Source organism: Gambusia affinis, linkage group LG19, assembly GCF_019740435.1.
Source record: "Gambusia affinis linkage group LG19, SWU_Gaff_1.0, whole genome shotgun sequence".
NCBI lineage: Eukaryota > Metazoa > Chordata > Actinopteri > Cyprinodontiformes > Poeciliidae > Gambusia > Gambusia affinis.
The window spans coordinates 7,424,915-7,446,926 of NC_057886.1; the positions used below are offsets into that span (position 1 = coordinate 7,424,915).

Consider the following 22,012-nt stretch of genomic DNA (forward strand, 5'->3'; position numbering starts at 1 on the left):
AACTGTCAAGTCTGTTTGGCATCGTCTTTGGACTTTGGTCTTTGGAGGTCTGATTAATTCACATTCTGTCGCTAATTCATTTTCCACCCCTAATTAAGCCAGAAGGCACCTTCTTCCCACACAGCCCGCTCCGTCCCTTGGCGTTGTGCATAAGACTCCCTTTTTGCTGCTCCTCTGTGTTTCCGCTTCGGACGCTTTTCATCCAGGAGCTCCTCCAACAAGCTGCAGCGGCACACGTTCCCCGCAGCATCTTCACGGCGGCCAGCTGGTACCATGACTGTGTTTGGGTGCCCTCGGGATTATGTGCAATATCTTACTGGCTATTTATACCTTTAAATGATTCCTCCAACAGGGGGGATGTTGTTAACATGTCAAATGTAATCACGCTCTCAATCCCAAAGCAACACTACACAGGTAATGGTAATAAATGTCAATTATGGGAGAAAAAAAAGCCTCTTTCCAGTGCATGCATGTTTTTATGCATCGGGATATGTAGGGAAGGAAAGTGAACAAAAACAGATTCTACCTTTTTGCCGCAGATCAAACAGAAACGAAAGAAAGTGGAAAAACACTGGAAGCCAAATGAGTCGTGTTAAAAATCAAACAAACATGTTTTCTGGTTACCATAGCACTGCTGGAGTGTTGCTGCTTGGTTCTCCTGTCATTGCAGAACGACCCACGTTTAAACTGGATCTCCGACTTTAAAATAATTTGGCACACATATAATCCGAAGTCATAGCTTCTGTGTCTGCAAAGTAAGCCCAAATTTGTCATCATCCTTCCACCACTGTGCCTTGACAGCTCGTGGGATAAAACAAATCCATCAGAACTAGCACTGCGCATTGTTGTCTGTAATTTAGTCTCATCTGTCCGAAGGACGTTAATGCAGAACAATTTCCTGTGAAATGTGAAACCCTGCGCCGTTCTGCTATATTTGTTGAAAAGTGTTCTTCTGATAATCTTTTACTTCCAGAATAAATCAGCGTAGTTAGCCATGGAAGGAGCTCAGACACATAAGGAGACTTTCTTTCACTTTGTTAGCAAAAACCACAGCTTTGAGTTCGCTGCCGGACCGGGTCTCCAGGATCTCCGGAACACGAAGAATCAGACGCAGGCGCCGTGTCTCGGACGTAATGGTCACCTGTTGACATTCAATTTGCTGACAGCGGTTTGCAAAGATTTCTTACTGTATCTCTGAGGTTGCTTTGTTTAGTTATCTCCAGGTGAATTTGCTGGAAATACTGTAAACGCAGTATTAAAACAACTGCTGAATCTTATTCTTTTAAGGACCTGGTGACACTTTCTAATGACCGATTAACATAAAGTGCTGCTTTGTCTTAGTAATGTCAGGGAAGCAACAGGGATTGGCTAAGATTTTTACACACAGCTTTTCTATTTTGGCTACATATTTGTTTGATAAAAATAAAATAAAAAAAATGACAGAACGGAGAATACTCTCAAATACTGAACATCAACCCATATTTTTGATGTCCAACTGTACAGTCTGAAACCTTGACCAAGCTTACATGACAAAACGTCCTGCAAATGTAATTGTCTTTTTAGATCTATGCAAATATATGTAAGCCGAAGGTATTCATTTGCTTGACACCATGCAAAACAAACACATGATGTTGCTGTCACAGGGGGGTCTCCACAGCAGCCTGCAGATAGCGGGTGGCTTGTAGCTTCATAGTTTAAAACGTGTCTGACTTTCATCTCCGGTCATATAAATTATAAAGCAACTCAGCAGTCACCACCAGCAGGCTGCTGGTGTTGGGGTCTGAAGACTGTTGTCAGACAGATTTGAATCCATTCAGTTTATGCTGCTGTTTATTATTTATGGTGCTCTCTGTATATGAGACCAGTTAGGATCTTCTGAAATGCTTAGCTGTCTTCAAAACTCATGCAAAAAGCTGGTAAAATGATTTAATGGTAATTAAATTCAGGCTTTGTGAATCTTTGATCTAGAGTAAACACAGAATCTTGTGCTCCAGAGTTAAGTCAGTATCTTCTAACCCAAATTTACCTCCTTATGTATTTTCCTTTGGGGTCTGTCCCCGCTTAGTGCTTTTGACTAAATATGCACCTAAAATATCTTTAGGGTGTTCCTTGCTTTTTGCGCACCGGTGTTGAGAGTTACTTGCAAGGAAACGGGGGAGGACGGGAAAGTGAACTTTTCAGAAAAGTGCTGGCATCATTATTGTGACTGCTTTTTTTTTTCCAGACAGTAAATCATTTGGGGGAAAAAGAAAAAAAAAAATCATCATTCAGCAGAAAATTGCTCTTTCCACGTCTATCCTGAGCTGTAGGCTATGACATTCAGACAGAAACGATCACATTAAAAAAAAATAAATAATGAAGCCCTATTTGTGGGAGCAGATCACTTTGACATTAAATGCTGGTTGGACATTAATGTAGCCCCGTATCCGGCTCCTGCTCCAGGTAATGAGATTCACCGTGTTGCTTACTTCTGCACATTACCTGACAATGTTTTTCCTGCTGGACTGAACCGTAACAAGCAGACATGTTTTTGGAGCATTTTGGGGAAAGAAAAAAATCAACCTAACAGACTTGGAGCATAAAAAAACTGTAATGTATTGAGCATACAGTGGAAATACAACTCCAAAATATCACAATGAAAAAAATAATGCCTTTTCTGCTATTGAAAGTTTTAATCGGCAAGGAACCACCCACAGTGAGTTTTAGTCCTCATTCAGCAGACTTGTTGTAATCACTGCGATAGAGTCTCATAGTAAACCATCTTCTTGAGCGTAAGAAGTGCTTTGATGTGCTTTAAATATCCATCTACTTACGTCAATAACAATTATGAAGATGACGGTGATAAAGGATTGAGCTAGAGAGCCTCCTCGAGCGATAATGCGATTGGAGAAAAGACAACGTAAAGAGTCGCGCAGCACCGCTGATTGCAGTTCAGATAAATATTTATGGTGACAGTGGAACATTTAGCTATTAGTCATAAGGAGAGAAACAAAAGATTGTGTCAAGTGCTTTTTCTGATACATGCGATTACCTCTGCATGCAAGAGCTGTTAAATATGGTGCAACTATTGGGGTGGCCTTTGCTGAGTTCATCAAATAATTGATTTATTTAACTTTGCTTTCAAGGGACTTGGAGAAAAACTTGAATATGAAAAAAACAAAAAAAAAAAAATCTGTGAACAATTGTGAAGTGACTGCATACTACAAAATAAAGAACAGCTTAAGAGTAAGAGTATGTTGTATCTTTAGAGGCCGCTGCAGAAGTAAATAATCTATTTACCATTAATTGAATTTAGTCTAAATAAATATCCAGCAGCTAAAGAAACATCATGAAGGACAAGGAACAGGTCAGGAACAAAGTAGAGGAGACGTAGGGAAGCTGAGGAGAAGGCGCTCTACGTCAGCGTGGGGTGGCAGTAAAACTGGACGCACCATAAACACGGCAAGGCCTACGGTGCGGCATTAGGGCCAAACTTAGGGCTGCTATAACATCGATGGTGGCTATGAAGAATATCCAAAGCTCAAGACTGCAGAAAGTTTTATGTGACTGCAATGGAAGACAAAATATCTTCTAGTCATAATAACCAGATGTGCCTACAAACATGGTGTATTTACATTTACAAAGAGTAAAGCTTTAATTCAGTGCAGCTAACGTCTGTGTCTGTCGCCATGGTTTCTGCATGCTGCCTCTTTTGATCCATTCTGGATGACGTACAGGAACGGTCAGACGCCCCCTTTACCGTTAGATTAATGGACCCCGATATGTGTTTGTTCAAAGAGCATCTTAGTTAGCCTGGAGGTAAAAGCCACGCTGGGTGAAACCAAAATGTCGAAGTGCGGGTTTCTTGTAGCGCATGTCAGTTTTAAAGCTCTGCATTATCGTGCAATTATACAGACAGGCAATACTTCTGACCTTATTTAGCAGGTATAGTGGTGTGTAATTTTAGGTCTGTTCATTGTAAAATGTATTCAAACCTGAAAATAAATCCTCATAATCACATAGACTAGACTACAATATTTCTCCAGAAATGATTTTCTAATAAACAAAAAAATGTTACTCATGAACTGTAAGCCATAATAATCAAATATGTGTATAAAAATAAATGTTTGAAATATGCCACTCTGTGTGTAATGAAGGTTTTTGTAACACTATTTGAATTGGTGTGCATAAGACTAACTGGACACCGTTATAAATATGACGCAACATCTGTAATGAACAGTCTTTATGAATGTTTATGACTATTATCATGACGTGTCATTCGGTAAATAATGGCACTTTTAATGCAATTTTTAAAGAAGCTTTGCATTAAAAGTGTCATTATTTGATTAATGACACTTAATGATAATATTCATAATGACTCCTTCATGTTCATAACAAGTTGTTGTGTCGAGTTTGAGTCTTATACACAACCCGTCAAAAGTGTTACCAAACTTTCTAATACACTTTTTCTTTTATTTAATTTACTAAAAAAGTTACATTTTCATGATCAAGATGCAGCAGCTTACATAATTTAAGCCTTACAAGGTGAAAAATTTATTTTCCTGGAAAAGATCACCTGCCTTTTAGTCTAAATAATAAGATCTCATTTTGGTTCAGATTGTTGGAGACAGGAAGAAGTTTTGGTCACGACTTGTGTAAGGGGAACCATTACACGTGGCCCAATTTTATGCACAAAACGGGTATATTAGTGGGAACAATTGTTCTCCTCAATGTTTTTTTTTTCCTTTTGAGGAAACGAAGCTTAGAGAAAACTTGTCGAGAGGTTGAATTTCTCACGCTCGAACAACCGAAGCTGTCTTTTGGACGGACTCGCTACCCGTAATTGCTGGACAATAACGAGAAGAAAGACACGTCTCATCTAATAACGCCGCTCACTGACTTCAGATAAATGCAAAATATGTAGCCCTTATCTCCTAATTACACACAAACTCAGGACTCTTTTATTGAATTATGAATATCAAAACCCTCCGAATAAATATTTGAGGGAATCCATGAATTATTTTGCCTTTATTTTTGAATATTTTAGAGTTCATTAAGCATTCCTAAAAGTGAAAGGGAGCTGGTACAACATCCGCAGCGTTCTCTTTGAAGACGGGGCGAAGCTCTGGTTGCTGCGCCGCTATCTCAGCATCGCCATTAACGATTTGGACGAGGATCATTTCCCTCCAACCAGGCCGCCGTCCTGTTTGCGTCAGACATTTTACCTGCCATGAAACATCAGATTTCCGCTGGTTTGTCATCCTCACAAAAGATTAAAGGTGTCCTAGGGGCTTATTGTGACGTAGGAAATTGACTGCATAGGTTAAATTTGGCTTCTCAGAGTGCGATAAGATGATAAATATAGATTTGGAAAACAGCTTGGGGTGGATAGGAAGAGAGAGAGAGAGGGAGAGAGAGAGAGAGAGGAGGCTGCGAAAACCTATCCCGATGTCATCGGCAGCCCTGGATGAGATATGAGTCATCCGCATGTTTCGGAGCCTCTGAGATGAAAACATCAGCCCTAAACTAGGCTAATCCACTAAACCCAAGTGATTCTAATTGAGCGTTGCCCACGTCGCTCGAGCTCAACAAAGGCGGAGAGCTGCGTGCGCAGATCGCTGAAACAGAGGAAGAGATTCATTAAAAGGGACCATACGTGCTGAAACGCATGTGAGCTGCGGTCCTGACCTTACACCGCGCAGCTTATTAAGCATGTTAAATTGAAGGCTTAGCACCCGTGTGTTCGCGCGCGTGCGAACATCCCGAAGCGGCAGTCGACTGGATTTCACAAATCCGCTTTGTGTCACTAAAGTTTTGCAGAGGAAAGTGAGCGAAAGAGCAACTGAGAGCAAGTTGGTGTCTGCGTCCACCAGGGTTTAATTTACGCTTTGCTCTCTCTCTCTCTTTCTCTCTCTCTCTCTCGTCCCGATGAAGCCCCGTATAAAAAGCTGCAGCTCCTGCTTAGCTGGGGATGCCCCAGTCAATGACCCACTGAGGTCCAGTCTCCATTCAGATATCGGACCCCAGAGTTCCCCTCAGCAGTGGTTCAACGTACTGAAACGCCAAAGGTGGCTCATTTACAATCAATTTCTGTTCTTTCTTTTTCAAATTTTACCTATAAATGACATATTCGTCCTACAGTGATGTATAAAGTGTGCAATTTAGACCCTCTGTGAAAAGAGGTTTTACCCACAGACAGAGACAATCATGTACAGAATGTCTTAATTGAGTGGGTAAAAGTTTTACTCAGCTGACAAAAAATTAAGAATCTTCCTCTGCAGCTGGATTTATTTTTTTCATTTTACAAAACTCGGTTTCAATCCAAACTGATTGTCTTATTTCTACACGCACACCTTCACCCTGCGATTAAATTAAGCATGCATTTTTTTGTGAGACTATGATTTTTAATACGTTTACATAATTAACTACCGTATTACTTCCTGGAGTTTATTTAATTAATTAACTCTAGCAGTTGTCCTTGACATACTATCTGTCTTTGTAATTGAAAGAAAGGACAGATATGCAATAGTGTCAGTGGGATAAAATAACTTTTTGTTTGAACGTTCTAAAATTGAATGACAATGGTTTCAGCTGCTTTCTGCGCTGCTCTCTCTACAGCTACCTGACTACAGCGGACAGAACCTCCCAATGGTTGCTACGGGGAGTAAATGATTTGGGAAAAATTAGTTTGATTCAGGTCAAACTCATTTTTGTTTGGGGCCAAGTCAAGATCATGAATGCTCTTAAAGGGCCAGTTGTGCCAGAATGTATTGATAAAACTTGTTAAACTGTTAAAATATTATTGAATTCTTAAAATTACACAATAATATTGAAAACCTTTTCAGTCCCTCCAGGATTTTGTGATTCTTTTTTGCGATTTTGTGCAATAAAATTCAAAGTGTTTGTGGCACTAGTTTGGAAATATTTGCACTTATTTATGATGATAAATGTGACTTTTCATTGCTCGCTGAATAGATCAAGAACTATAATCTGACATCAATTAAGGCTAAGGCAGTTGTTTGGTACAAGAAAGAAAACTTCTGACAATTTTTGAGAAAAATCTGCTATAAACTCCCAAATATGTATTGGCGCAAAAAATTTTTTTTTTGATTTTCTGTGAATTTTCACAATAATTCTCAAGAATCTTAAGGGACTGATTGATATAATTCGGCAGTAAACAGATAAAAACTGCCTAAATTTGATTGCTAAAATAACATTTAAGCACACTTAATGTTTAGTCTAGAATCTGGAGGGCCAGATAAAAAGCTACGGCGGGTCGGATCTGGCCCACGAGCCTCAAGTTTGTCACATGTCATTTAGGACATAAAGCTCAAACAAGTGATTCCTTTTAATATAATGCCCTTCCTTTCGTATAGCATAACTCACTGTAAAATTTGTAATAGAGTTTTTCCAAATAAATGAGATTAGCTTCAACAATTTGGCATGCTCACATTTGCTGCGTTGTCTGCTTTGGACTAACACAAAAATCAAAGACACAACAACAGGTATGCGGAGCAGATTTTAAATCTGGCTCTGGTGAGTAGTTTCCCTGCCTATGTATCGCTCACTTCAGCTCACAGTCTGGGTTCTTTTTCATTCGCCGTGTGCTACTGGGTTGGGTTTGTGAGCCACAACTGAGGGCAGATCTCGTCAGTGACCCAGTGAGTCACCTCACCATGCCTGACCCACACACACTGATGTTTGTGCAGCTATCTTTGTGGGGACTTTCCATTGACTTCCATTCATTTCTACAGCCTAAACCTTACCCTTATCCTAACCCTAACCATTACATACCTAACCCTAGCCCTAACCAAAACTCAATTCACACCTTAGTCCTAAATCTGACCTTTGACCCAAAAACAGCATTTCCCCTTGTGGGTACCATGCTTCAGTCCCCACAAGGATCATTGAGTCCCCACAACGTAGCATGTGTTTCTAATACCCTACAAGGTATTAGAAACAAACACACACGCACACACACGCCCACACACACACACACACACACACACACACAGTGGATGGCTTTGGAGAGAACTGACACTGTAACACGAGGAAATAATAATGTGGACGTCCTGCAGACATGCAGCGTGTGCTACTGGATAGCAGAGAATAAGAAACGTTTCCATTTCTAGAAATCATATACAGATTGTCATATTGAGTGGATAAAAGTTTTATTTAGTTGACAAACATAAGAATCTTCCTCTGCAGCTGGATTTCTTTTCTTTTTTTTTTTTTTACAAAACTCAATTTCAATCAAAACTGATTTTAAAAATTTTTTTATTTTCATGCGCACACCTTCATCTGTCCCTACTGTCCTCATATAGCGACTTCCTTTTTCTGCCTGTTTGTGTTCAAGCTGAAGAAATGTATCACTGACGGCATTTACAGTATGGAAAAAAGGGAGAACCACACAGCCTGAAAAATAAGCAACTCGGAGTTGGAGCGACAAGTGTGGGTGAAGTCAGAGATGAAAATGTAATATAACAGAAACGGTGATGACTTTTCATGGTTTTACTCTTTATTGATTTAGTTTATCAAATCTATATTCTTTATGCTTTTGATCGCTTCCTTTGCTTTCGAGTATTTGTAAGACGTGCTTCTTGCTCTCTCCGGCACGTTGTTGGATTATTGGCTCCTAAACATCACGTCTGCTCTTTGTTGTCCTTTGACTCCTACATTAGGGATAGTGACATATTTTTTTGTTTTTCTCTTTGTTGTATATGTGCTTTCTTTATTCTTGTTCTTCCGCTGCATGATTTTGGCTCGGTTCTTACCAGATGCATTGCAACAAATACAGAAACAGATGCACAGCTGTGACATATTCTCCAAAAAACATTCCCAAATTAGTTAAAGGGTTGTATGTTCATGTGAATTATTTGTCACAATTAAGAATTCAATGTTAATATACCAAAAAAGGAGGTAGAAACATTTTTTTTTATTTGTCCACAAGCATGTAATAAATGAGCCCCATTTGAGTGTATTCTTATTTAAATTCAGTGTAGACACTTGTGTTACTTCAGCTATGTGTTAAATTTAATCTGATGATTATCTGTCAATTTTTATGATTTTATAGGCATCATTAACGTATTTGACTGGTTTTAGGTGGCAGTTTTCTCCTGGAAGACTGGAATGTCACGAACTAATGAACACAGATCATTCAGGTATATAACTCTGTGCGCTTTATTGAACCTAAAATCTTATATAACAGCAACACAAGATTTAGCTTTATAAAAAGAGTGTTTAAACATTTTATTTTCAAAAGGTACTTCTTATTCTCACCAGCAGACATCTGATTGAATATTGCATAGACGCATTTGTTTTAGCTTTCTTCAGGAACAGAAATATTTTCAGGCAGATTTGGCTAGTGCTGCATTAGGCTAAGCTCCACACAGCCAGAGGAAACAAACAAGTGCTTTCTCTGACTACAAAACAGACAGACGGCACAATGGAAAAGTCTTTACAGGTCTGAAACCTAAACTTTTTAAAACCTCGAGATATCTCGATAGCAGTACCTAGTTATTATACACTGAGCAAAAATATAAATGCCTCATGTCAAATATACGGTAAGAGTTTTATGAACATTTGTGTTACACAATTTATAGAGAAACTCAAACTATATTTTCAGTAATTACTGATCTCTGTATCGGCGTTTATAACATCGTGGTGTGGCCATTTGTAGCGGATTGACAGTCCTTTGAACATGATAGGGGTCAAGGTTGAGGACTATGACCTTGACCAAGTTGGCTTCTCGTAGGTGTGGTATAGATGTGGTGCGTCTGTTGTGCAGAGCAAGTCTCATCAGCTGTGTGTGTCGCTGGTCTTAGCCGATCCCGCAGATGGACGAGCCGGATGTGGCGATCTTGTGCTGGAGTGGTCACACGTGGCCGACGGGGACAAGGTCGATTTTCAGTTGTGCCAATTTGTTGGAAACAAACACTTGAACAGCCGATGGTCCAATAACGGACATTGAGCCGCGCAGCTACTGCTCTGGTGGACGTCCCTGCATCCAGTGACACACTCCCGCATATTGAAACATCTGGCATTATGACTTGTGACAAAATTTTACATTTTGGGGTGGCCTTTTATTGTTTCCCAGTCCAAGGATTGTCCAGTTACTGCTCACTTTGTCTGATCAGCCACTGGACATGCCCCACCCTTGCACCGAGTAAAACAACTACTCACTGAGTAATGCTCACTGACAGCAAGATGGGTTAAAAATTATACACAAATCAAGAGAAATATTACCTTTGTACAGTAAAATGTCAGCAAATGCTCATTTACAGTTGTTGGCCCCACATGGCAACAATACTTGACAAGAGATGTTTATATTATTGTTCAGCATACATGTTTCTGACCGACATGCTAAGGCACTTGAGGAGGGAGAATGTGTGCAATCAAATCAGTTTAGAGGACTTTAAGATTTCTATTTCCACCTGTTCTCTCCACCATCCATCGTGTCCCCAGCGTCGCCTCGTCGTTCTCTCCTCCCCCATCTTCCGTTCTGGACGACGCGCTCTAAACCTATACGCCCCACTTCTCGGAAACCGCAGACTTTTATTCAGAACTCGTCTGATTTTCTTTTTCTTTTTTTAAAAGAAACTTTTGACCTTTGGTTAATTAGGACACTTAAAAGCAAGTCGGGAGGGAGGAAGAGGATTAGCTGATTCGCGGCTCGTACATTAAGTCTGCCGCGAAGTCACGGCGGCGCGTGTTTACGTGCCATCTTAAGAGTGCGGGTGGATGTATCCTTGACATAACTCCTGATGCGCTTTGCCAAGGACTTTAAGTAAATCAAGGCTGAGAGGTTTGGACTGAGTAAAATACACCAAGGGGATATGAGCTGTGGGCTTACGGGAAAAGAAAAAGAAAAAATAAATAAGTAAATTTAGAAGGAATCTCTAGAGGAAGTCGAAGAAATCTGGGCAAACGAACAATGAAAACGAGAGAGATAAAGGAATGCTTTTTGCTAAACTATGCTAAATTAAAATGGAAAAATTCCAAGGTCGCCTTGTTCTTTAAACAAGAACCTTGCACTGTAATTCTGCTCATCTTCTGAAGGCTATTATCTACCGTCTGCTGCAGTTTTCTCATGACTCCCTTCCTGTATTTTTATGTCGCTCTCCCTTGAGATGACTTCCTTTCTACCTGTCTGAACTCTTTCCTATCCACTTCCCTTCTACCAGCCCTCAAGCATCTCCTTTCCCCCGTAGTTATTCCCCTGCTCCTTAATCCTCCTCCCTTCCCTGCGATAATTCCTCTCCCGTTTCCCTCTTTGCTTCTTTCTGTCAAAATCTCTCTCTTGTTCCCTCCTTCTCTTTGGCAGACGCTGTCCTCTTCTCTCCTCCCCTCCTCTCACTTCGCTTCCTACCTTCTTCTCTTCTCCTCGCTGCTTTCCCCATCGCCTGCTTTCCATCCATCCATCTTTCACTCGTTTTTTTGTTTTTTCTCCCCCCTTCTAAATCAGTCCTAATAGCCCGCAGTGCCGCACATGCTCCAGACGTGCTTGCAGAGGTACTAGCACATTCATCACGCAGAGGCACAAACACGCATCGCACGTGGATGCAGGGGCACACGCACGTACGCGCTCGCGCTGACCTGACGCTCAGTCAGCACCGATGTTCTTATATGTCAAACTGACAGTCGCATACGGGAGAGATGTAAAATTAAAGGGAGAAACGGGGAGAAAATGGAGACGCGCCGCAACAAACGGTCTGGAATGTGGGATGAGCGAAAAGTAAATGGAGACGAACAAGATACTGAGAGGAAAAAATGGTTCATGGATTGAATCTATAATCAAACACTGAACAGCAGGGGCAGAACAGCGAGCTAACAAGACGATACGCAATGCTGAGTTTTTTTTTTCACAAAATATAAATGTTTCACACAACCGAGTACAAAAGAATGTGTAATTAATAGGGTTATTTTTTTTAAATGTGTTTGTGTACTTCTAAAAATACAAAATTTTGTGTTCTCTGAAACGAAATGAAAAGTTTTACTAATATTTCTTTGATAAACTAAGAATCTGATTAATTTTGGTGTGAATTACCCATTTAGTTTAGCGCTGACAGGAAGCTCTAAAGCAGATGCTAACTTCAGTGTTATTAGCGGCTAACTGCTAGCTTGCAGCATCTATCGACATACTGAGCAGCCTTTATTTCGCAGCAGCAAAACAGGGGAACTCCATTACTTCTTCCTTTCTAAATCAAGACCATGTATTAAATCTTTCTAGTTTTTTGATTTTCATTTTATTACACATGAATTGGCTCTGAAGACCAAAAACTAGCATCTTGAACCTTCGTCCTCAAGTGTGGAATTTTAAGTTTTGGGCTTGACCAATAAAAAGGTTTGATTTTGAACAAGAGAGGACAAAATCTAACCAATAGGGGCATATGATACACTGTATTGATAGCGGCTAACTGTTAGCCTTACTCTTGTATCTTGTCTCGGTTCTGGGTCACCCTGTAGCTATTTCTTGCCCACAGAGAGACCCTTCTTGGCTTTTCTTCCTTTCCAACAAATTTTACATGTTTACTAAATTTCTGTTTCTCTTATTTGGCCCTTTTGGTTAGACATTGAGATAAATAAATGAAACAAACAAAGGTAGTTTATAAGGATATATGCACCCTTGTTGTCTCCAGAAACAATCAGATGAACCCAGGGCCTCCACCATCATAGACAGAAGAGCTAGTATTTAACTTTTTGAAGATATTGTAAAGACTCAACTAACTATCAACTGTCTGAAAATTGGATATGATTTGATGCATAGCCAGTAACATTTTCAGTGGGAGACATTTTATGTTATTTTGTACTCCACGAAGTCTGACACAAACCGATCAAATCGGAAAAGTTACTTGGCGGTAAATGGACAGATATAGCAGTCTATATACGTCTTTTTTTCCCCCCCACTTGGTTTCCCCAAATGCTACCAGATAAAACTGAAAGCGGTGGAGGCTTCGTCAATGTAATCATTTCCTCTTCTACTTCAAACCATCGCCTTCAAACAGAATGTCAGGCTTAAACTACATGGAAACTAGATAGGGTTTCATTTTTGAAAAACCCTTCCATTTTGATGGAAAAACTGTCAATATTTAAAAATTTAGAGATCTCTTTCCACCCCTAATCCAACTAAGTAGCAAAAAAAAAAGAAAATCTGAAAAAAGGAGGTGCCTGTGACATATAATGAGCTAGAGAGGCAGAGAGTGAAAAGGGAGAGTCAACAAGCCAAGGACGTGCCCATTTATGCACAAAAGGCACTTGCTTGAATGCTTGAATGTGTGTGAGTGCAAGAGAGAGACACCATGAGGGAGGGCAGGAGTGAGCCAGAGAGGGAGGAGAGACTCGGAAACAGGGAGGAGGGAGTGAAACGGAGCGATTGCGTGAGATACTGACAGCCAGTCCTGCCACGGAACGGCAGAAACAGCGGCAGGAACGCGAGCCTCGCCAGCGGACGGGACGCAGACGCTCCGAGCGGACCGAGGATTTAAGGGGAATACACGCCGACGAGGAAGCGACGACAAAAGGAAGAGGATGGAATAAAGCAAAAAAAAAAAAAATACTGATAATAATTGCTTCTGTGAGCCCCTCACACTTCTGTTTGGAGCATCCCACAAGCAGAGCACCAGTGAAAACACATACATATGATATATATATAAAATTCCTATACATATATATCAAATTATGCCTGTTTTCAAAGAAGCCGCAGCCGGACAACGACTGAATTGACATCAAAAAGCTTCAAAAAATTGGGAGATAATATGCAGCGTTTTGCTTAAAAACTGTTGCATATTAAACCTTTGTTGTTGGTTTTTTTCCTGTTTTTTTTTTTTTTTTTTCCCAATAGGGTTGTGAAAATGGAGGGAAAAATAGATCCATTTTAAAACTGGAAACTGAGTAGTCAATGCGAGATCTCAAAAGCGCTTTTGCTGTGCCGTGTCCTGCATTTCCACATGGGCTTCTTTTGAAAACGGGATATTATTATTATTTTTAATTTTTTTTTATCTGCCCTTGGTGCCACGCTGCCGTCGGCTGTCGCGTCTCCACTTGTCTCTGTCGGGCTGGGCTAGCTTTGTTCCAGAAAGGCTCCTGAGAGCGCTCTGCTGAAAGTGCAGAGGGCAGTCCGCGGGATCCATGACCCCATGGTGATATTTCCTCCAGCAGTGGCACAAAACAAAACAAAACAAAAAAAGTCTTCCCAGGTCTTAAGGGTGAGGTAAGCCGGAGAGAAGAGACGGATAGAGGTGGAAACGTCAAAAGGAGGATGTGATGGAGGGAAGATCAGGATAAGAGCATGTAATGAAAATAAAAGGTGAAAGGGGAGGGAAAACAAAACCACTGAAGAAGAAGAGGAAGCCATGATCCACTGCGAAATGGACGAATAATTTTAACCCGCTAATCTTTTCTTCCGTTCGTGGAGCAGATCCAAGACGTCAAAATAATAGCTTCAGTACAAGAGCCCTTCTTACTCTCTTCCCCCTCTCTCGTCACCTGTGCACTTGCAGGGCAGAGCTGAGTCGGCTGAAAGCCAAGAGTGGAGTCCTGGGTCTGTCAAAGACCCCTGGATCCGAGGAGAGGAGGGCTTTCGGGGGAGCAACAGCAGCTCTGGGCACGGCCGGCGCCAAAAGCCATTGGACTCCTGTGTGTGTGTGTGTGTGTGTGTGTGTGTGTGTGTGCGCCACTTAAAAAGCTCCAGACTGATACTGTCAGTGTCCTGTCATCAGGGAGTTGAGCTCTTTTTGTGGATGCGTGCGTGTGGAAGTATGTATGTGCACGAGTGAGAGATAACAAGCCTCAGGTGCACTTCTGGACGGCGATCACCACAGGAGTCGAGCCTGGACTGATCCGTCAAAAGATACTTCACAGCTGCTGATACCTGTTGGGCTCTGTGGCTGAAAATAGAAAAGCAGCAGATCAGTCAATAAAGACGTCAGCGGCCGAGAAAGAAGAGGGGGGGAGGAGAGCAACATCTACCAAAGTGGACTACATTGGCGCCAAAAACATGGTCACCGCAAAAATAAAAAAAGCTCCCTTTCAACTGTGACATTGAGAGAAGCAGGATGATGGATGCAAGTTAAGACCTGTGGTGGAGTTATTTAATTTTTTTTTTTACTTTTCTGGACACCTGAACCGATTTGACTTCAGTGCTGAGGGGTCATCCACTCAGGGATATGAGTCTATCTTTGGAGTGAAAGCCCTTCCATGTGGAAACCTTCGCTAGCTGGAAGTTTGGATTTGCTTTGCCCACCAGCACCGTTGGGAACCTACAGTTTTCACGTTTCACGGATTATTCATCCACTCTGTGGGAGGAGTTCATTGCTGAAAATGCCACGGGCAAGTTCATTCGTAGGTAATACATCCTCCTAAATTGGATCCTCCTCCCCGAGGGTTTGGATTTGTCTACAACCGCCTCTGCTGTCTGCCGAAGACTTGAATGGCTTTGTAAAAGGTAATTTCTGTGGTGTTTTTTTAATTTTTTTTTTTTATTATCTTTGGTAAATAAACATGCTGACAAGCTCAATGAAATGTCACCGATTCACTGTCGGCCAGTCAATGTAAGTTTGTGTCAACGGGGGTATTAATAAGTACCAAAACACAAATAAAAAACAACTTTAAGTTCTGTGAACAAACTAAATTCAGTTCAGTTCGTCTTTATAGCTCCAATTTTTGGTGATATCAAATTCATTGAAAAATGACATAACTTCAACTTTAGTTCGCCTCAATCCATTCCGACTAACTCAAACTCATTACCCTTGATTTTAGATCTGCATCCATTTGAAATTTTTGGCTGATTTCTGATGCCGATTCACCTGCAAACACCCATCTGATTCCGATTCTGATTTCCAAAACACTAGGAGTGATTTTGTTCAGCCTTTAGTGGACGGGCTTTAATTATTTACTTTAAGAGAAGAGGCGGCGTCACACTGTGTGCAAAAAAAACAAAGTCAGTATTTTAAAACACAGGATAGAGTTCATATTTTAGGCAGTTTTTTTTCCCCCTTACATTTTCAATTGAGACAATTAAACACAGAAATCACAAATGGTAACAACTGTTTCTGAGTTTATTTCTAAGACTATTTTGACTCATATTTAACTTCATAACAGCCAGAGGTTCAGAAGGATGAAACCAAGCACGTTTGCTGCAATACGCTTGTTCAATGTGATGAAGTGCTGTGGCAAACAAATAATTTTCACATCTGGAAGACATGACAACCGCAACTGCAAAAGTACAAAATGGAAAACAAAAAACAGAAAAAACCCAGCACTGCTTCCTGTTGAATAGCATAAACTGCTAACTTCTATCCTAAGCATAAGTAGTCGTCATGGGTTCTTTAAAAATACAAATGGAGACAAATGTTTGTGCTTTAAAGATTACACTCAATTACATATATAGCACCTTCAATAGTTATGTAACAATAGGTATTTAATGTGAAACTTTGAGCAAAGAGACACAGTTAGGCATAAGTCAGACTGCTAGCTCGTAGCTAGCAGAAGTGTATTCCAGCGTAATACACTTTCATTGTACTACACTGAAAGTGGAATACAATTAGAATATGCACCAATTGGTATTAATAATAATATGATAAAAATAATTATAATAATATCAAACCTAAATTGATTTGAAACAATTTCGCAACAACCATTTACAAGAGGTTACATGTTATGTGGAAGATGGTTGAATTTTTTTTTCCTCAACACTGACTTCCTCACCAAAGAGTGTTGAGCTTAGCACAACCTAGCAAGGTTTAGATCTGGCGCACTCACAGGTTGGTTGCAAGAAGATGAAATGCATTGGGTTATTTTTATCCAGTCACTATCCCATCATTTGTTTTAGTTAATAAATGTCATATGAAGTGGTGTAAAGAACTTCAAGACTGACTTAAATCGGTGTATTAATTTTCTCGTTCATGTAATACTCTGTTCTGATTATGTACAATGCAAATCTCATTACTTGTCAATATACTGATCTGTCTTCTCTTTAAAAAGAGATATTTAATTGTCTTTTGTTGTTTGTTCAACTGCAGGAGCTTTTTGGTCTTCTATTACCGGTCCCTATCCGAACTGAGACGCTGCAGGACTCTGGAGTGAGTCCATCATGGCCGCTCCAATGTGTGTGCTCATGTTGAACTTTTCACTGGCCATGTTACTGGGCCTGACCACCCTGAGTGGACTGAGCTCATGCCCGTCAGGACAAGTTTCAGCGCAGGTCTCTTCCAACAACCAGAGCACAGATTCGTCTGTGTTACCAGAGGCGGCACTGGCAACACCGACGCCGGACCCAGAGCTACAGACGGATTCAACCAGTGGGAACCGCTGCTGGGGGTACTATGACGTCATGGGACAGTGGGACCCGCCATTTAACTGCAACGCAGGCATCTACCTGTTCTGTTGCGGTTCCTGCTTCTACCGCTTCTGCTGCCAGTTCAGAGTCCACAGTCTGGACCAGACCTCCTGTTCCAACTACGACACACCCGTGTGGGCAAACACCGGGAAACCGGGGCTGCCCGTCACGGAGGTCCACCAGGAACCGGATCGGGATCGGACCCACATGATCGTTTACATTATCTGTGGGGTGGTGGCCATCATGGTGCTGGTGGGGATTTTCACAAAACTCGGACTGGAGAAGAGTCAGGGAGGTCAAACGGACATGACGAACTCAAGGTAAGACCGGAAAACAAAGGGTGTATGATTGAATTTAGGAATAATATTCGGCAGACATATGTTCAAACAGCAAGTTATTGCTAACCTAGCCTGCGTAGGCAATTGATGAGAGTCCCCTGGTTCAGTTTCTTTAGAACATCATTGGCAAAAATACGACGTTTTTGGGACGTAAAGGAACGTTTCTTTAGCTGATGTATTACCAATCTCTATAATTTGTCTCTTCATTGGAGTGAATGTTTGGCTAAAAAAATTACTGGAATAAAAAGAGGTAATGAGTCAAATAAAAATGAAAAGAAAAGTTTTTAAAACACCAGACAACCCACTGGATTTAAGTCTTTGGGTGTTTTCACACCCGATAGTCCGGTAGACCTGAACCAATTTGGGACCAAAATTCCAACATTTGTCACATTTTCAGCTGCTGTGGTTCGCATTCACACTGAAATGTATCAAACGATCCAAACTAACTTAAAAAAAACCTTTCCGCCCATTTCAGAGTTCACTTCAGCTGGAAAAGTCAGAGGATTTTAGCCGGATCAGAGTTTGCTTCTTTAGTCCGTTTTGGAATTCAAATTTGCATTCACACTGCCCAAATCAGTCGGACTTTCTTGACAAACGAATTACGAGTCTGATTAAAGCGGACTAAACGAGGCTGGTGTGAATACACCCTTCATTACATATGAATCCATAATCCAAACAAACACCAACAACAAGATTCAATTCATACCGGATGAGTGAGCTATTTCAGAGCAGCAGTGCTATTGAGGAAATAATGAGAAGTGGCCCAGAAGCCAATATTATTTTATGCTCTGCATTTCTTTTATTAGGTGTCAAAATGCCAAAAGCATATGGGCTCTACTGAAATTAAAATGTGTGACACAAGTACTGATTGTCAGAACTTTAATATGATACCATCAAACACAAAGTTTTAAGACTGAGACTGGTAAATTTCTGCCAGACGATTGGTATACCAACCGGACACAATCCCAGAAGCACACAGAGAGACATTCATTTCAGTTCGGCAAAACGATGATTTCAGCACAGAAGTGAACTAATGGTGTGGGGAGGCGCTTCGGGAATTGCGGCACAAGGCTTGCTGCGATTCATCTGTACTGGTGGTGCAGTTTCACATTGACGGCTGATTGATTGCTGTGACACAACTATGACTGTGGCAACGCGTGGGCTCCAGAGAGCAATGAGCAAAGTGAGGGTGGTTTTTAGGAAGGGTGGAATATCGAGCTGATCTGACTGGAAAGCAGCCAGTGGCTAGTACAGAGAGCAGGAGAGAGCGTGTTTGTTTGTGTCAGAGCGAGACAAAAGCCAGAAAGAGGAAAATTGAAAGTGGAAAAAGGAGAGGAAAAGTACGGCATGCTAGGTGTGACTGGGTGTGACCTGTGAGCTGACCAAGCCAGCTGGACGGAGATAGACGTTTTTCTGGTCAAAACTACTCTGAGTCACCATTAACATTATGGAAACTGACCTCTCTTGGCATTATATTAATGCCTCATTTATTTATTTCTATTTTTGTGAAACTATCCCATAGGGTACGGTGAAAGAGAGTGCGAATGTGTTCCTACCCCGGACATTTTTTACATTGCAACTACAATGTGAAATATAAGGTATTTGTATTTTATGTGATAGATCAACTCAAAGTTGTACATAAGTAAAATAAAGAACAAGTATATATCCATGCGAGTTTTGCAGCAACCATGTCTGCCAATTCTTTGGGTTATGGCTGCACCAGCATTGCACATCTAGAGACTGAGATGTCAGTAAATTCTTTGAAAAATGTCTCGAGTTCATGCAGGCTGGACAGAGAGTATGTGAACATCAATCTTCAAGTCTCTTTGCTGAATAGTTGGATTTAGTTCTGAACTTTATCTGGACCTCCCTAGCACAGGAATATGCTTCTATCTAATCCGTTTTTGTTGCTGTATGTTGAGTGGTGTTGTCCTGCTGGAAGATAAACCTCCAACCAACCAACTCTCATTTGCATTCTGCACATTTGCAGCCTCCAACTGGTTTTCTACCTGCGCTGCCATGTTATTAGTGCAACTCATATGCCCATCTTTGCTATTCTTGCTCTTCATAGAGGGAGTGTTCAACAAATATTTGTTGACAAATTCTCCTACCTCTTGACTTCGTCTTTGAATATCTTGGTGTGACTTTTGCAATGGATTTTATTTAGACGTATTCCAGCAGAGGGACTAAAAAAGGTGCTTTATTTTGTAAAAATAAGTCCTATATCTGGATAGCACTGTGGTGTATGTCTTATAAATGCAAACCAGAATTAGCATATATTTTAAACAAGAACTAAGACAAATAAATGTACGCCCTTTGGGAATCTTTCTTCCACACAATATGCCTTTTGGTCATTATTGTGTAAATACAGATTTGAAGTGACATAGGCTAAACTGTAGCAAATACGCGCCTATTTTTATTTTAATATTTTTACTCTAAAATGGGACGAGGGTCGCTGAGGGACTAATAGGCACAAAAGGGGAGAGATGAGAAAAAGAACCGCATTATTAGAAAGAGTAAGGCAGAGAGAACAGAGGGCTGAAAGGAAGTGACACATGAGACAAGCTCATTTTACAGCCCAGTAGACAACCACAGCTGTTTATTTTAAATCTGCCAAAATGTGTGTGTGTGTGTGAGATATAGAGGAGATGGAGACAATGACACGAGTGCTAACCACTTTAACGATGTGGAGGCTCTGTTGGAGCATAAAGAAGTGACAGAAGGACAAAAGGAGAAAGTTATCCAAGATGGTTGAAGGTTTTGGTAAACATGGGCTTGACTTGTGTCATTCAGTTAATTTTCCGCTGAGGGGAGTCATGGGTGGCATTTTACTCTTTCCTTAACAAAGTCTACCTTTATGTGCCTTGAAAATGGTGAAAATTTTGTCTTAAATCCAAGAGACTGCCTCCAAACAAGTGATTAGTAATCCACTTGTCTTTGTAGCCCTCGGGGTGGCAATGGAACAGGTGTGCTACAAACAGGGTAATTATTATTTATTCACTTCCTGGCGTTTTTTTCTGAATGTAATTCAAGTTCAGTGAAGTGTGTCAATGTTTCCTTTCACACAGGACAAGTTTTCCCCAAACAAAAGCAGCGTATAATTTGGCAAACGTGGCAAAACGAGCTAGCAGGACTGAGTTCCAGAGGACACAAATAAAGATATCCGGACTCTAGTGTCTTGCCGGCAGTTGCCAAATCAGGCAGTTTATGTAAGAATCATTAGATCGACAGACATGGATCATGCCATGCCACTTCTTTAGCACTGCCAACTCTCCATAAATGTGTCAGGGACTTATTTGTCAGCAAATAAGTGGATTATCAATAACAGACGCACGTATTTACTGACAATTGAAAAACAAAAAACAAAAAAACAAACAAACCGCAGATTAGAAAGTTGAAGAACTTTAGGACAATGCTACTTGACTGTCGATTGGCTGGGATTCGCAAAATAGCCAATCAAGGAGTGACATTTATTTCCCTTGACCGTAGAATATCGCTAAACGTTTTGACTTCTGTCAGGATCATAATATCGGTGTGTGTTCCTGTGTGCACATCTAACCCCAACGCATAAAAAGGTGGTAGCACCAATGAATGGTTTGGGTGGGCAGTCACCATACGCAGCTTAGCTGCTCACCTAAGCATGCACATTATGTACACTTAACACTTCAGTGAAGCATTCTTTCTTTTGTTTACTGCTTTGCTTTTCTTTCTCTCTCAAGCTCTAGGGATATGATAGAATAATGACTCTTTCAGCAACAAAAACATAATCCATCTTCTCACTGAATTATAGTTTTGCGCATATTTATTTATGTACAGGAACATTCCCGAGGCTTTAAGAGAGAAAACAAAAAGTAGAACCATGACTATCTTCTGGTGATGGATAGCTTGCAAATCATAATAGTCGTAATATAAAATCACAAACGGACATTCGTGGGGTGTCAGAATTTCTTTTCTGACCGAGTTAAGAGCCTTTTGTGGCGCTGCACTGGGGCGACTACGACATATGGAGTGATTATGTACCACGGGGCCCACTACAGGCACACAGCGTCTTCAGGGTGGAATTACAAAAACCAGATTGTGCTGTTGATAAAATGATGCCGAACAGATGTGTAGCCACACTTTGGGAATTTTTGGCGACAGGATTATGAAACAAGCACTTTAACAGAACCTTGGCTTTAGGGGAAGAAACAACACAGGGCTGAGGATCGGGGCGCAGGCTGCCCGTTGGTTCACGCCACAGCCAAAACAAATAACCTTGAGCCACAAGTCAGCAGCGCGACCATCAAACTCCACTGTTTCTAAGGAGAGAAAATGTTGTGGTTTATGCTGGGGTTTGATAGTTTGCACCCCTGTCAGCGTA

At 40.9% G+C, this 22,012-nt stretch overlaps 1 protein-coding gene across 3 annotated transcripts in view; it reads left to right on the plus strand.

The window, feature by feature from the left end:
* The first annotated feature begins 8,308 nt into the window (after nucleotides 1-8,308).
* Nucleotides 8,309-22,012, plus strand: part of LOC122822254 (protein shisa-8) — a 101,336-nt gene continuing 87,632 nt past the window's right edge. For all 3 annotated transcript variants that reach the window (XR_006369120.1, XR_006369119.1, XM_044100767.1), the window contains exons 1-2: nucleotides 8,309-15,421; nucleotides 16,998-17,634. Coding sequence is in view for 1 of the 3 variants with exons in the window: in XM_044100767.1 (XP_043956702.1) it covers nucleotides 17,069-17,634 (566 nt within the window). In the remaining 2 variants the exon portion in view is untranslated. The remainder of the gene's footprint in view (nucleotides 15,422-16,997; nucleotides 17,635-22,012) is intronic.